General features: G+C 45.8%; 1 protein-coding gene across 10 annotated transcripts in view; it reads left to right on the forward strand.

Moving 5' to 3' along the window:
• The window catches only part of CTNND2 (catenin delta 2), a 3,222,299-nt gene that overhangs the window by 225,747 nt on the left and 2,979,091 nt on the right, over nucleotides 1-17,461 (forward strand). For all 10 annotated transcript variants that reach the window (XM_085606754.1, XM_085606755.1, XM_085606763.1 and 7 more), the window contains one exon: nucleotides 6,651-6,784. In XM_085606754.1, the coding sequence (XP_085462880.1) occupies nucleotides 6,651-6,784 (134 nt within the window). The remainder of the gene's footprint in view (nucleotides 1-6,650; nucleotides 6,785-17,461) is intronic.

Consider the following 17,461-nt stretch of genomic DNA (forward strand, 5'->3'; position numbering starts at 1 on the left):
AAAAAAAAAACTCTGCTATTTTATTGCAGCATAGAGGAATATCGTCAGAGGCGATAGGAGGGGCAGTAGGTAAAAGGAGTGATTTTACGATACGCAAGATTTTGTGTGGTGAGTTTGCAGCCGATATAATTCTCTCTTTGTAATAGAGAACTTGGGCAGATTTTATTTCTGTTTTATACATTTTTATTGCCTCTCTATATTTATCTTTGTTAATTGCAGAGAAATCCATTCTCCAGCTTCTTTCCAACCTTTTACAGGATTGTTTGAGCTCCCGAAGTTTGGGAGAATACCACTCATTTTGAATGACTCCTACTTTTTAATGAATCTCTTTTTTTGGGAGAACAGTTTCAAGTGACGACTCAATCCATTTATTAAATTTATAATTTGCAATGATCGATTTTGAGTCGGAGGTGGGTGTGGTGTCCTCCAGATTCGTCACCCAAGACTCAGTTGAAAGTTTTGACCAAGTGCAGACCTGTCTGTTGGTTCTCGCAACTGAGATATTAGCATCCTGCGATACTCAAGTAACGGAATTAAAGAAATGGTCTGACCAGGGCATTGGAATAGGATCTCTGACCAGAAGATTCTGTATATTTGAAAAGATGGGATAAAGCAGGTGACCTTTAGAGTGTGTGAGACCACCTACTTTTTGAGTAAGTTGAAACGCCCCCAACCCATCTACCAGCTCCCACGTGGTTGAAAGTGAGGTGTCATCAAAATGGAGGTTAAAATCCCATAATAGGGTAAAATTGGGGAGGGTACTAGCAAAATTAGCTGCAATGTCAGGAAGATCCTTCCAGAATTGGCCAAGGGGGCCTGGGGGGCGGTATAGCAGGATCCCTGAAAGAGTACAAACATGTGATGTACCGATAGCGAAGTAGATACTTTCGCAGTCGGGTAGGGGATTTTATGGTGGTACAGCAATTAAATTCAATTTTATAAATAATATCTATTCCACCTCCTCTACCTATATACCTGTCAAGCATCCGAATCGCATAACCAGGAGGGAGAGCTTGGACAATGGCTGGGTCAGCCTCTCTATTCCGCCACATTTCAGTTAGGAATAGCACGTCAGGGTTCTCTTCTTCCAATAGTAGGTGGATTTCTGTTGAGTGTTTAGGGATTGATCGACAAATAAGTAAGAACATTTTGAGAGCCGTCTTAACAGGTATGGCTACGAGGTTTTCGAAAGCAGGACAGAATTTAAATGGACAGAGGGGGCAGTGACTGATAGTGTTGTCAGGCATCAATGAATGAGTGCACTTACTTCTTATCACTCCTCTGTAGTAGCTAAGCTGATCAGCGGTGTAAGTATACTTTTCCCTTGTCAAACCTACAGGGATTCTGGCCCCTGTTCCCGGTCGGGTGTGGACGGGCGCAGACGGACTTGCCTTAGGTGCGCCTTTGGCGCACAAGCGGCACACCCGCTGCGCGGCCGTGCCAATGGCCCCTTTTGAGGCTGAGCATGCGTGCCAGAGTCAAGAGCCTAGAGCGCTGACCTGTGTCTCAAGTCCCGTACATTAAATTAACAGCCCCCCGGAGCTATAACACATCTCCCTTCTGTGCCAATAGAGGTTTTTTAAAAAGCAAAGTATTTAAAATTCAAAACAACACATTTTAAAGCATTAAAACAAGTCTTGATCCTAACACTGCTCATGTCTAGAGAAAGCGCCGCTCCCTTCCAGAGTTCTGCACCCTCCCACCTGGAGTGGTACCCCAAGAAGACAACATGGTAGGGACACTGGTTACAGATATCCATCCTTCCAGGTCAGGCGGAACCTGAACATGGCCGTCCAACCCAGGGACTAAAGCCTGCAGCTGAGCACTCGCCTGGCACACCAGGACTTCCTGGGGAGCACGCACGCCCGAGGGTAACACATACCTCATGTGTTGGGTGACAGTCTTCCTGGTGCTGATCTCCCAACCCCTGTCCATTTGACAGTGAGCGAAGATCCCCCAGGACAGAAGTGGTGTCACCATGGTCACTCCTTGGAGGCTCAGCCCTTATGGCTGGCCTCTGACCCACTGGTTCTCCCACTAGGGTCTCTTTACCCCTCACACTCCCCCATCTGGACTCCTGCACCCTCCACTCAGGAGTGGCACCGCCAGACACCAGAACTGATGGAGCTCTGCTTACAGATGCTCCAAGTTCTCCTGACACTAGGAGATCCCCCTCAACGGATGGCCTACCAGTACAGCCTAGGCTCCCCACCTGGTGTTCCAATAAGGAACCCCTTCAGGCCCTGGGACTGGGTTTTGAGCACCTTGGGACACAGCCCACTCTCACTTCTTCTCCGCAGAGACAGGACGTGAGCCCCTACACCCCTCCCGCTACATCAGGACCTATCTGGTCTACTAAGAACCTTTCCCACCACCCTGGGCTGGGAAATACCTGAGCCACTCTTCTTAGGGTCACTCCCCAATGCCTCCTCAGACCCTCTGACACTCACCCAGAAGTCTGCCTCCCGTGCAAGTTCCCTGGGATCAGAGAGCCCACACTCCAACAGGTGTTGGCATAACCCTGTAAAACAACAACGGAACATGTGCTCTCTGACAATCAGATTGAACAGCCCTTTAAAATTGTTTGCCGTGCTACCCGTCACCCAACCTTCCAGTGCATCACAACACTCATCTAAAAACTTCCCCTAAGACTGGTGAGACGGTTTCCTACTGTCCCTGAACCTCAACCTGTACTCTTCAGGTGTGACACCCTCTTCCTGGGAACTAGGTACCATGCTCTGGGATCTGGGAGTGGGACTTCCTACACTAGACGTACTTCTGCTGCCACCACTGGACCCCACCCTCACTGGTGAATCCAGACCACTAAAACTACACTCAAGGGACATATCCTCACAAGTTAGCTTTTCTCTGGTGAAGGCCCTCTCTGCCTCCGCCATCCTCTCCTGTGCTAAGATCCTCTCAGTCTCTAGCTTTTTCTCTTCAAGGACCAACTCCTTGAGTCTCAACTCCTGAGCCAATAAGGCCTTTTTCTCTTCCACACCCAGCTGCGCTATCTCCTTGGCATGCTCTAACATGAGCCTTTCCAAAGCCAGCTGGTGCTTCCTTTCTTCCCTCCTATCCACCCACTCCTCTGGGGACAGGAAAAGGGATGGGGCACTGCCCCGGCACTGGACCCAGCAAGGGACTCCCTCTCTATGGGGTCCTCACTATCTACTGGCACCCCTGCCCTGTAATTTTCTTCTTCCTGTGCAAACTCTTCAGGGCCACCCTCAGACCCACCACCCTCTTGGTATACGGACCCCTCAAATTACTCAAGCCTCCGTTTATCCTCTTGCCATTGGAGCAGGACTTTCTGGAGGCTTAGCTTGGGGTCTGCCCCACTCACTGCTATGTCTCTCTCCTCACACAACCCCCTCAATTCCAACATACTGTATTTGAACAGATCACCCACAATAAAGGCAGATTCCATTTTTGGCAAGGCACTAAGACACGAGTGCAACACAAGAGACCTAGGTGTAAAAAGCTGCAACAGAAGTACACAATAAAAATGACTTTTGCTAGGAGAAATAAAAAAATCAGGAGAAATCCCCAAACTTGTGACTGTCTAAAATGAAGAGTTTTGTAGTGCAACCCTTCGTCACTGTGGTACTGCGCAAAAGCAAGTCCTATCCTCACCGCTGACAACCAATGTTTGAAATGGGATTTCTGGTTGGTTAGGGCAAGCGTCTAAGCCAGGCAGAAACCACCATTCTAGTCAGGGCAAGGAAGTTACACACCGAAGATAACCCCTGCTCACCCCCTTGGTAGCTTGGCAGAGCAGTCAGGCTTATCCCAGAGGCAATGTGTAAAGAGTTTGCCCAACACACTCACACAGCAGCGACACACTAGGCACACCACCAAAGAAACTCCACACAAGGTTGTAAAAAATAGCATTTGTCTTACTCATAAAACACATTAGAATGCAATCGCATATATACACTGTGCCACCTGGCACTAAGTATTACTTTACAGGAGATTACATACAGGACAGGGCCAATCGAGCCACTGTCATCACCATTCGCACTCACAAGTAGGGAAAATAAAACAACCAGTAATACTGGCAATAGGGCATTCTGCATAAACACATTAGGTAGAAAACCGTAGCAGTACATAGAATAGCCTATTATGCATACAACATAATCACATCAGGCCCTCCTTAGGCCTATACCTCATCAGCAGCGGTGTATCCTATCATTATCACTAACACATTATGCCCTAGCATCAGAAACTGTGCACTAAAGTAAACACTGGCAAAGTGCACAGATTTTATCTCCACCAGCCAGCAGTACCCCGCAGTACAACATAAGCCCCTCACTCTGTGCGGTACCGGTGCTCTATAATGCGGGGCCCCTCACACGGGGATCCGGCACCACAGTATCTGTGTTCCCCTAACTGGGATTACCATATTCCCAGTGACTTTGTCCCCAAAGTCAGGACACTCCCCGCAAGGCCCCAAGAACAATGCCCGTAATGCGAGGGAGGCGGGGATGCAACTCACCTTTGTCTCCTTCCTTGAAGACTGTCCCCGACGTTGCAGCTGCACGTGAGCCTGCGGTGCAGCTGTGATGATATTTAGGCAAAAAACAAGTATGCCTCGCTGGCCCTACTCATCAGGGCCTCTTCAGTCTCCTCGGGTCACTCACGAGAGACTGTCTGCTATGGGAGAAAGGCGGGAAGTGGCAGAGAGGAGCCCGCGAGGCTCCGGTCCTTCCTCCCTGTTACTGGCGGAGCCCGTGGGACTCCCCTTCTTGTGTCACCGGTCTCGCTCTCTGGCAGGCTTTAAGCAGCATGCAGGGCTCTCCTCGACCACCAGGGAGCCCCGCTCACCAACGGCAGCACCTCCGCCTCACTTCCGGCTCCACCCACAGCCAAGCTCAGTCTGACGTCCGCTGCCTGACATCAAAGGAATTCCCCGGCTGGGACTCCTAGTTGCTTGGACCTGGCCTCGCAGCCCGGGGCCACGTAACACAGCTCCAGCTGCAGGCAGTTATGCACCCCAAGAAGGTCAGGCAATTCGGCCGGAGGAGAGAGAACACTTCTCTCTTTTCAGCTCTCCCCTTCCGTTGTTGTAAGCTCCAGAAGAAAGGACTGTGCTGCCCCCGCTGCAGGGCAAAGAGCGCTCCTCATGGGGTTCCCACTCAGTAAACCCCCCTTCTTAGACCACAATATTGAAAGCGCTCCCAAAGCGCGCTGCAAAATGATTGAGCCAGGCAATCCTCAAATGCGCAAGCCTTGACATTTCAGGATGCTGGGCACAGGCAGGCCAGCGCGCAGGGCCTCCCAGCAGAAGACAGCAGCTGGGCCCTACTGTAGTACCTCTTGGTAGGGTCCTTCCTGCAGATCCAAGTAAGCACAAGAAGCACACAGACATGGGGTCACAGGCCCAGTATTTATATCAATCAGGTCTTTGTTCTGCCCTGGTACAGGGCTTGGGGATCCAGTAAAAACCAGTTCTGGGGGGTACTCACACCTTTCCCTAAAGGTGCACCACCACCCCCTTTGTCAGTGGAGGCTCTGCCCCAGACACACCACAGTGGGGCGGAGCCAGCATTGTGGAAGGCAGGCTCAGTCCCATTCAGTCCCAGGTGCTACTCCCCCTACTACAAATGCAGATTGGCCTATTCAGCCTAGTGCTGACTCACCCAGCCCCTGTCACTCCAGAGCCAGACATGCAATACACATCAGGCAGGCACAAAGACACATAGTTGACAGAAATGCCCACATTAAAAAGTGGCATTTCTAAAATAGTAATAATAAATCTGCGAACACCATTGCACATCATTTATTACCACTATTCCAAACATACCAAACTTGACCACTCTACTCCTCTCAGATCAGGAATTACCACTGAAGCATATATCTGGGAATCCCCAATGCATTCCTATGAGAGGGCAGCCTCACAGTAGTGAGAAACCAAAATGGCTGTTTGTCACTACCAGGACATGCCACAAAGTTAAGGCATGTCCTACCGTTTACCTACAATGCACCCTGCCCATAGGGCTAGCTAGGGCGTACCTTAGGGGTGACTGATATGTAGTCAAAGGGGAGTCCCAATTGTGGCATCCATTTTTTGTGCCACGTCACAGCGGCAGTAAACTGCTTGCGCAGGCCCTGCAATGACAGAGGCGTGTCACAGGTTTGAAAGGCTACGTTGGTGGGTTGGCGCAATCAGTGCTGCAAGCCCACCAGTAGCATCTAATTTACTGGCCCTGGGTATCTGGGATACCGCTTTACAAGGGGCTGACAGGTAAATTAAATTAGCCAAACCGGTGTAGACCAATCTTACCACGTTTTACCATAGAGAGCACTTGCACTTTACACTGGACAGCAGTGAAAAAGTGCTCAGAGTCCTAAAACCACCAACACCATGTCAGAAAAAATACCAGGAGGACAGCAAAAAATTCAGGGATGACCCTGCAAAAAGGACCAAATCCAACATGTGTAAATGTGGCACAACTAGTCTGTCTTAAAAACCAGCATCAAAACATGGTTTTGGGAAGTTAATTATGTATCAAAAGCTTCTGAATTAAAAAATCACTTTACAATGTAGAGCAATATTTGGATGTAATCATTTATGTTGCATGAGTATTTCACCCTTAAAACATGAATCCATACGGGTCTAAATAATACATTTTTCTGTTAACTTTCAGGAACCATGCCTGTCCCAGACCAGCCTTCGAGTTCTGACAAGACAAGCTCCATGAGCCCTGTACTGAATACTTCGAATGGTGACGGTTCGGAAACAGAGACCACTTCAGCCATTCTAGCGTCTGTTAAGGAACAGGTAAGGCAAACATGATTTCAATCTACCGGAAAATTTGCAAATCTATGGGGACATTTTTTGACAACTCTTTATTATTAAGGTTCATAAAAAAACAAAAGAAAGTTTCATGGTCCAGCTAAGACAATTCAACCTCATTTTGAATCTGAAAAAATATTTAAAGGCAATCTCTAAAAGACTGCATACAGGGAGATAAGAAATAAAAAGCACAGAGAATACATACATGTAAAAATGCAATGTGTTTGTCTTTTCAGCTGTTGACATATTGTAATAATAGTATTGCATAATGCACAGTAAGAGATCGAAGCAGTTGGATAAAGACAATGGCATTTGAACAAGTGGCGAAGATCACCACGTGATGTTTATTTTGTTGTCCTTCTGGCATTTAATTTGTTTTTGAGGTACTGTTAACTAGATGTTGGTTCCTTGTATTTATATCAATCGTGGAATCTAAAAAAGGGGGGGGGGGGGTTGTATTTGAGATTTTCAGCTGACTATAATTTGTCGGTGATGGACAATTTACAAATTACTGTGAAACTGACTATGTATTCATCCAGACTAAGGTGTGGCTTACGACTGAAATTCCTAAAGTAGCAGTAATGTAGTCACTTTGTGTATCAAACTGTGCAGGAACTTGCTTATGCACAACTATGACATCAGGCACTATGCCACTCATCCTTTCTGTAGCATTTCTCATTAATATTATTGCCACTAAAGAATTTGATCCTTTAGTTTTATGGCTTTAATTTGATCTCCTAGTCCTCTCCATGCATTATAATGATTTACTTTACCTACTCATGTAGGGTGGTTTAAACTCTTATAACAGACCCCTTTGTGGCAAAGTGCCCAGTTGTGTGAGGTGGTGGAGCTGAGGGGGTTTGGTCGATGGGATACTATCGGCATCACACTTTTAGGGGATGTTTGGGAGGGTACACACTTGTCTTCTTTTCAGGAGCTCCAACAGACATACGCCCTGTCCAGGGCACAGTTTCATAAGTATTTTCCACATGCACTGCGTGTACACATCCCTCCCGGTACATCGAATCCGGAGTTTAGCCCGGTTGAAGCAAAGGTCATGATTGGAACACTGGGCAGAGGGGGGGTGGGGTGTCCTAAATTTACCACACACTGATCATTAACACCCCAGACACATTGACTGCTCTTAGAACCCGCTATAAGAATTGGCTAGGAACTGTGGAAGAAGAAGACTGGTAGGATTTACTGATAGCCTCCAAAGTTCTGACCATGTTCTCCAGGCTCCGACTAGTGCAGACATGCTACCTACATTGAGCATACCTTACCCCTGACTGGCTGTTCCAGGCAGGATTCCTTGCCAGCCCTGAGTGTTTTCACTGCTCACTTGGCCCAGCAGACTTTTTTCACATGATTTGGTCCTGTTCCATCTTAGTGAGGTACTGGAATATGGCAATCGCTGTACTTTCTGGCGTCTGAAACACTGAGATAGCATTTTCCCCATTATTGATCCTCCTGAGAGTGAGCAATGGTGTTAGGGATTCCCGTGCGGATGGTGCCCTCTTGGGAACAGCCCTGCTGGTTGCTAAGCATGACATTGTAGCTCGCTGGAAGGCCTCCAAGCCCCGGATGAAATCTCAATGGAGAAGCAGGATGGACGGGTGTGTGCAGCAGGAGAAACCCATATATGAATCTGAGGGTATGCTGCCAAACATGATAGAATTTGGAGCAAATGGTTTGGGACCACGGGCGTTGGCCCACTGTAACGCTGTGGATGTGATAATAATATTGTTTCTATTGTATGTGACGTTGACTGCTGTATATTGACACCTGTGATGTATGGGGCAACCCATTGTGGCTTCTTGACAGTTATCAATGTGACCTGTTTTACCTCTAGCAGTACACATATAGAATACTCCCTATTAGTCCATAACAAACTGTCGTAGTGCTTTTATGGAGACGATCAGAAGTTGCAATCGTACAATGTTCTTCAAGCTCGTCATAAAATGCCACATTACACATTTTGTTAAAGCAAACTGCACTATCACTCAGGGTAGCACCTACATTTGGTCAACATTTTTGAATGATGGTTTATCGAATTACACGCCGATAATTCATTCAGACAGTATGCAATTAATAGGCATCTGGTTCTGATGGAATCTCTGTGATCATGGTGAAGCAGGGCTCTGCATGGTAGTCTCACATGAATCATCTTGTTAGTGCTCATTTCTATACTGTTTTTTCCCCAACTTCCTGGCAGGAATCAGCAACATCATACTGTAGAGGAGGAACTCATCGAGTTCATTTATATCCACTAATATAGCTCATCAATAGGGCTGGTCTGATCACTAGTAGACATCTCTTTCTCCTCTTGAGCATTCAACTTGCGACTCTGATCTTGCCTCAGGCCAAACAGGGTTCAAAGCAATTAACTACTTTACAGCCAATTATGCATATTTCCTTCATGCTTAGGAAAACAAAGGCCAAGCAATACCAGCAACGTTTGTCTACATGCTTCATCACCTTTTCATGGGCCTCTGATTGTAGCTACAGATGTCACTTCTGGCCAAATCTTCACACACATGGGACAGGCAGATGTTTGTTCTCCACCCAGGTAGCAACATGGTGTAAAACCTGAACGCATGCAAAAAAAAGTGTAAATTAATATGCACCAAGCATGTGCTTTGGCACTGTTCTATTTTATGTTTTATTGATCTGCCAAAATATCTAGACTGAGATGGAAAATTCCCTCATGTGTTGCTACCTTCCCCATCCGCTCCGTGGTGATAATGTGAAATGAATGTTGCACACTCCAATTAGATTAAAGAGTCTAATTGGTTTAAGGATACATCCAGAGCATTCCAATTAATATTATGAATACACAAATTCCAAATATAGAAGGATTCAGATCGAGGGACATTGATCTTGGGGTTATATTGATCACTTTATGTATTTAGCCTTGTTTTTGCAATTTGAGGGATGTAAAATATTTAATTTGCTAACCAACTGTTAAAAACATGGATTAGGAGTAATGCAAAGTGTTTCTAAACTGTTTATTATCAATCATTAGAAAACTATCCTACATTTCTGACATTTATTTCTGGAAATTTTTACTGTTTTACTTTCTTCCTACTACTTTTATTTACTCTAACATTGATGGCTAAGAAGAAATTCTAGACGTTAGCTTCCGGACTGCTTAAATCCAACCCATTGCAGATTTTTAATGGCTGGGATAGAATAGCACAAACGGTGCTCTAGGGATATAAAAAGGTTTTTTTCAGTTGGAAAATATTGGCAAAGCATGTGTGGTAACCTTAGTGTAAACGACTATGACGAAATATGTCTACTTTCAGACTGTATTGGCTGATTTATCCAGGGGCTGCTGTAAAACAGATTGTGGCAAACTATTGTTATTTTTGGAAATCATGGCTAATATGTCGTGGGGATTTAGATCTGGAAGTCGACATTACTGTTGGTGTTCTGCTTTCAAGCCATTATCTTAGGACTGGTGTAATCACTTAACTCGACAGTGGGTGGTGATGCTTCTCTTTGATTTTAAACGTGTTCTTGCACTCCGTTGATCTTTAATGCAATTTGATAGCGGTTCTAGGTGGCAAAAACTCAAGTACGTTTTCTAAATTTGATTAAATGTTTTCAAACAATTGTGTTACCTTGAAAGATGGGTGGATGTTGGGGAATACTTGCTGACTCATGACCAAATGTTTATTAAATATATAAACCAAAGAGGATGGCAATGTTCAAACTAAATATTTTAAGTTGTTATTGAAGGGAAATCAGTTGTTTAGTAGGCACCTCATTTAGAGGTTCCATCCTGCTATAGTAGAAATATAGTGTATTGTTTTGGGATGTCGATGAAATACGTATTTTAAGAATGTCTATGTTGGTCCATGGATACTCTTGAAGATCAATGTATTGCTGACTTTTAACGGCTTTATTTGTTACGTTATAAATATTTTATTATGGAGTTAATTTGCATGATGAACTCTTGTCAAAGAACATTTTCAATAAACTGAAATGCAGTTTTAAAGTGCTTTCATGTTGGCCTTACAGTCAGCACTGACCTTCTGTGTCCCATCTCCAGAACTCAGCAAGGTCCTGGCACAGCTTCGCCAGACGTCATGTTCCTAGCATGAAGCCACTTAAAATGCCATTGACGTATCCACAGATCTGTTATCGGAGCCTCACGCATTTAGGATCTTTAACACTGCAGTGCTGTCTATCTCGAATTCTGATAGAGGCAAGTGCTTGATAAAATTAAGATGATCATCATTGAAAGAAAAACTATCTGCAACGAATGTATGACGTTACAATGCATACATTTACAACGCATGCCTTTACAACGCAGTTTTTACATCGCAACATCCTTTACAACGCATACATTTACATCGCCTGCCACTACAACACATTTTTTAAAACTACATTTACAACGCATTCCATTACATCATACCTTTACAACGCATACCATTACAACGCACACCATTACATTGCATTTAAGCTAAGTGTTGGATAGTGTAGGGGTAAACATTACTATTCTAACTCCAGGGGGTACAACAGTAGGGTAAGTGTTGGATAGTGTAGGGTTAAAAATTACTATTCTAACTCCAGGGGGTGAAACAGAAAGGTAAGTGTTGGATAGTGTATGGGTACTATGCGTTGTAATGGTATGCGTTGTAATGACATGCGATGTAATGCCTGCGTTGTAGTGACATGCATTGTAGTGTCATGCGTTGTAGTGACATGCAATGTAATGGCTGCGTTGTAGTGACATGCGTTGTAAAGGATGTTGCGATGTAATGAATGCGTTGTAAATGTAGTGTGATGTAATGACTGTGTTGTAAAGGTTGTTTTCCGTCTGCAACACCCAAGCTCTTTATTTATACCGTTGCCAAAAACACAACCAACACACTCTAGTTCATGAGTTAAAATGCTAGTTTAAATTGGGCAATCAAGCTGTAGCATCTCATTATAGACACCAGTAAAACGTATGTGAGAAGTAATTTTTAAGTTAATTGACCCCTTAGCTGCTAGGTCTTCTCCCCCCCCCCCCCCGTGCTAAGCCTTTCTTTGGCTATTTGGGGTAGTGCTTGCTTAGACCCCTGTAACTTTTTGACCACATAAGGTATCCACGCCTAATTTGCATCCTTTTCTTCCAACATCATGGGGATTCTAAAGGTACCCAGGGTTTGTGGATTCCCTTGGAGGGGTTCCAGAAATTAGCCAAAATACAGCTAACTTTTGTTTTTTTTGGGAAAAAAGGGCTGCAAATGAAAGCGTCTGGGTTTTTCCCTGCAAATGGTATAAAAAAGGAGTTGTGGTGCTCAAATCACCATCTTCCCAGCTTTCAGGGACAAGCAGACATTTGTCAGAAAACCACATTTTTTACACAGTTTTGCCATTTTTCTGGGACATTGCCTATTTTTTCTATTTTTTGTGCCTTCAACCTCCTTCCAGTTAATGGTAGAAATGGGTATGAAAGCAATAATCGATCCAGGAAAGCTATATAGTTTGGAAAAGTAGATACAATTCTGAATTCAGCAAGGGGTCATTTGTGTAGATCCTTCAAGGTTTCGTTATAGAAACTAACAGTTAAATATAGGAAAAATTGAAAATTAGTTGAAAACAACAGCCTTTTGAGTCAACGTTTTTACATGTAACTTCTAATTATGACACCTTTATGAAAGCAATATACCTTTACATCCGCTGGACTTGCCTGGTTGTGGGGATATATAGGACTTGTAGGTTCACCAAGAACCCGACGAACCCAGAGCCAAAAACTGATCAGTGACTTGCAATGGTTTTTTATTATGTACCGGGTATACAGCAATTATTCTGGGAAAATGTGTACATAGAAAAATCGGTATGAAAGACACCTATGTATTTCTGAAATGGGAACAAAATATAGAGTTTAGAAACAGTAGATATTTGCACATTTCCGAAATTGGTAATACTCATACTAGCATGAGAATTATCAATCATTTTTCAAAATTACTTCTTTTTTACACGTTGTCTTTCATTTGGAAGGAAGAAATGCATCGAAAGTCAATAGGTAATAACTTTTGCTTTACAAATCTGAATTACAAGAAACAGCGCAAAACCCAACGTGAATACACCACATTTTCACAATGAAAAATTACCCTTTTTTTTTAAAGTGCCTAGCTGTAGTTTTTGAACCCTAGCTCCGCCGGCACCTAGGGAAACCTAGCAAACCTATTCATTTTTAAAAACTAGACACCCAGGGGAATCCAGGATGGGGTGACTTGACTGCTTCTCACCAGGTTCTATTACCCAGAGTCCCTTGCAAACCTAACGTTTGTAAAAAAAAACTAATTTTCCTCAAATTTCTGTGGTGGAAAGTTCTGGAATTTACGTGGATCCACAAATTTCCACCCACCCCACGTTCCCCAAAGTCTTTCAAGAAAAATGGTACCTCACTTACGTAGGTAGGCCTAGTGCCCGCGACAGGAAACGGCGCAAAACACAACGTGGACACACCTCAATTTTGCAGTGAAAAATGACCCTTTTTGGCAAAGTGCCTCGCTGTAGTTTTTTAACCATAGCTCTTCTGGCATCTAGGGAAACCTAGCAAACCTATACATTTTTTAAAACTAGACACCCAGGGGAATCCAGGATGGGGTGACTTAACTGCCTCCCACCAGGTTCTGTTACCCAGAATCCCTTGCAAACCTAAAGAATTGTCCAAAAAGAAACACTTCTTCCCCACATTTCTGTGGTGGAAAGTTCTGGAATCTGCGTGGATCCACAAATTTCCACCCACCCCTCATTCCCCAAAGTCTTCCGAGAAAAATGGTACCTAACTTAAGTGGGTAGGCCTAGTGCCCGTGACAGGAAACGTCGCAAAGCGCAACGTGGACACACCTCAATTTTGCAGTGAAAAATGACCCTTTTTTGGCAAAGTGCCTAGCTGTAGTTTTTGAACCATAGCTCTGCCGGCACCTAGGGAAACCTAGCAAACCTATACATTTAATAAAACTAGAAACGCAGGACAATCCAGGTTGGGGTGACTTGACTGCCTCCCACCAGGTTCTGTTACCCAGAATCCCTTGCAAACCTAAAAAATTGTCCAAAAAAACACATTTTCCCCACATTTCTGTGGTGGAAAGTTCTGGAATGTGTGGATCCACAAATTTCCACCCACCCCGCGTTCCCCAAGGTCTTCGAAGAAAAATGGTACCTCACTTGTGTGAGTCGGCCTAGTGCCCGCGGCAAGGAACTGCGCAAAACGCAACGTGGACACAACTCAATTTCGCAATGAAAAATGACCCTTTTTTGACAAAGTGCCTAGCTGTAGTTTTTGAACAATAGCTCTGCCGGCATCTAGGGAAACCTAGCAAACCTATACATTTTTGAAAACTAGACACCCAGAGGAATCCAGGATGGGGTGACGACTGCCTCCCACCAGGTTCTGTTACCCAGAATCCCTTGCAAATCTAAAAAATTGTCAAAAAACCCACATTTCCCCCACATTTCTGTGGTGGAAAGTTCTGGAATCTGCATGGATCCACAAATTTCTGCCCACCCTGCGTTCCCCAGAGTCTTCCGAGAAAAGTGGTACCTCACTTGTGTGGGCCGGCCTAGTGCCTGCGACAGGAAACGCACAAAACGCAACGTGGACACACCTCAATTGTGCAGTGAAAAATGACCCTTTTTTGGCAAAGTGCCTAGCTGTAGTTTTTGAACCATAGCTCTGCCGGCACCTAGGGAAACCTAGCAAACCTATATATTTAATAAAACTAGAAACCCAGGGGAATCCAGGTTGGGGTGACTTGACTGCCTCCCACCAGGTTCTGTTACCCAGAATCCCTTGGAAACCTAACAAATTGTCCAAAAAAACACATTTTCCCCATATTTCTGTGGTGCAAAGTTCTGGAATCTGCCTCGGTCCACAAATTTCCACCCACGCCGCATTCCCCAAAGTCTTCAGAGAAAAATAGTACCTCACTTGTGTGGGTCGGCGTAGTACCTGCGACAGGAAACGGCGCAAAACGCAACGTGGACACACCTCAATTTTGCTGTGAAAATTGACTCTTTTTTGGCAAAGTGCCTAGCTGTAGTTTTTGAACCATAGCTCTGCCGGCACCTAGTAAAAACTAGCAAACCTATACATTTATTAAAACTAGAAACCCAGGGGAATCCAGGATGGGGTGACTTGACTGCCTCCCACCAGGTTCTGTTACCCAGAATCCCTTGCAAACCTAAAAAATTGTCCAAGAAAACACATTTTCCTCACATTTCTGTGGTGCAAAGTTCTGGAATCTGTGTGGATCCACAAATTTCCACCCACCCCGCGTTCCCCAAAGTCTTCCAAGAGAAATGGTACCTCACTTGTATGGGTCGGCCTAGTGCCCACGACAAGAAACCGCGCAAAACGCAACGTGGACACACCTCAATTTCGCAATGAAAAATTACACTTTTTTGGCAAAGTGCCTAGCTGTAGTTTTTGAACCATAGCTTTGCCAGCACCTGGTGAAACCTAGCAAACCTATACATTTTTGCAAACTAGACACCCGGGGGAGTCCAGCGAGGTATGGCTTGCGTGGGTCCCCCATCATTCTCCTACCAAGAATCCCTTGCAAATCTCAAATGTTGCCGAAAAATTCACTTTTTTCTCAAATTTCTGTGTGGGAAAGTTCTGGAATCTGGGTAGATCCACAAATTTCCTCCCACGCAGCATTCCCCCAGGTCTTCCGATAAAAATGGTACCTCACTTGTGTGGGTGGGTCAAGGACCCGCAACAGGCAAGGGCCCAAAACCTATTGAGGCAACATCAAAATTACCTATCACAAACCCACCTGGTTTTGCATGGGTGGTCCCAAGAGTTTTTGGCCCGGGGCTCGGCAGCTATATAGGGAAACCTACCAAACCCACACATTTCTGGAAACTAGACACTCGGGGGAGTCCAGCAAGGTATGGCTTGCGTGGGTCCCCCATCATTCTCCTACCCAGAATCCCCTGTAAACTTAAAATTTCACCGAACAATTCACTTTTTTTCCAAAATTTCTGTGTGGGAAAGTTCTGGAATCTGCGTGGATCCACAAATTTCCTCCCATCCAGCGTTCCCCCAGGTCTCCCGATAAAAATGGTACCTCACTTGTGTGGGTAGGCATAGTGGCTGCAACAGGAAGTGGTCCAAATCGTACTGTGGAGACTTCAAAATTACCTATATCAAAACTACTTGGTTTTGGAGGGGGGCACCTGAGATTTTGACCACGGGCTCGGCGGCCATCTTGGGAAGTACCAAACCCAAACATTTCTGGGAAAACTAGACACCCGGGGAGTCCAAAGAGGTATGGCTTACGTGGATCCCCCAACATTTTCCTACCCAGAATGCCATGCAAACCTCAAATTTAGCTGAAAAAAAACAAATTTTCCACATATTTTTGTGTGGAATCACTGTGCCCCCATCTCCCCCCCGGGGGGGGCAGAAAGTCCACTAGACGCCACTGCCCAAAACGGGCATACCAATGCCCCCACCCTAAAAAAACAAAAATTTGCGTAAAAAGTGCCTGGTGTCTAGTGGGCTTTTTGTCCCTCCGGGAGGGGGGGGGGGGGGGCAGATTGGGGGCTACTGCCCCATCTGCCCCCCAGGGGGGCAGGAAGGCTGTTATGTTTGCGGGGATGGGGGTGTGGGCATGGGCATGCCCATTTTGGGAGCCCCCACCCTAATTCAAATTTGCCCCCAAAAAACCCTGGTGTCTAGTGGGCTTTTTGCCCCCACGCCGGGGCAGATTGGCGGATAATGCCCCCATCTGCCCCCCAGGGGGTCAGAAAGCCCACTAGACGCCCAGGAGTTTTTTGGGCAAATTTTAATTAGGGTGGGGGCTGCCCAAAACGGGCATGCCAATGCCCCCACCCTAATTAAAATGTACCAAAAAAATCCCTGGCGTCTAGTGGGCTTTTTGCCCCCCCGGGGGGGCAGATTGGGGGCTACTGTCCCATATGCCCTCCGGGGGGCAGGAAGGTTGTTATTTTTGCGGGCGGAGGGTGGGGGCATGGGCATGCCCGTTTTGGGAGCCCCCACCCTAATTCAAATTTGCCCCAAAAAAATCCCTGGTGTCCAGTGGGCTTTTTGGCAGATTGGGGGCTAATGCCCCCATCTGCCCACCAGGGGGGGCAGAAAGTCCACTAGACGCCAGGGAGTTTTTTGGGCAAATTTTAACTAGGGTGGGGGCTGCCCAAAACGGGCATGTCAATGCCCCCACACTAATTAAAATTTGCCTAAAAAAATCCCTGGTGTCTACTGGGCTTTTTGCCCCCCTGAGGGGGGCAGATTTTGGGCTAATGGCCCCATCTGCCCCCCGGAGGGGGTAAAAAGGCTGTACATTTTGCAGGGTGGGGGCATGGACATGCCCTTTATGGGCAGCCCCCACCCTAATAAATTATGCGGCCAAAAGTAAATATCCCTGACGTCTATGGGGCTACTGCAAAAAGATTAAATCACACCCAAAACATTTGGGGGGAGCAAAAGCCCTTGCCCAAGGGGCCGCACCCCCCTTCCTGGTGTCTAGTGGGTGGATCCCCAGGAGGGCAATCCCCAAGCAGGGATCCATTGGGGGGATCCAATGACGACAGCGCGACGTGCGCGCTGATCGCCATTGCACAGAAACCAGGGAGGGGGCCTTGGGAGCTGGGGAAGCTCTTCCCCAGCTCCCAAGGTCACAGGGGAAT

This window comes from Triturus cristatus, chromosome 5_2, assembly GCF_964204655.1.
Source record: "Triturus cristatus chromosome 5_2, aTriCri1.1, whole genome shotgun sequence".
NCBI classification, from domain to species: Eukaryota; Metazoa; Chordata; class Amphibia; order Caudata; family Salamandridae; genus Triturus; species Triturus cristatus.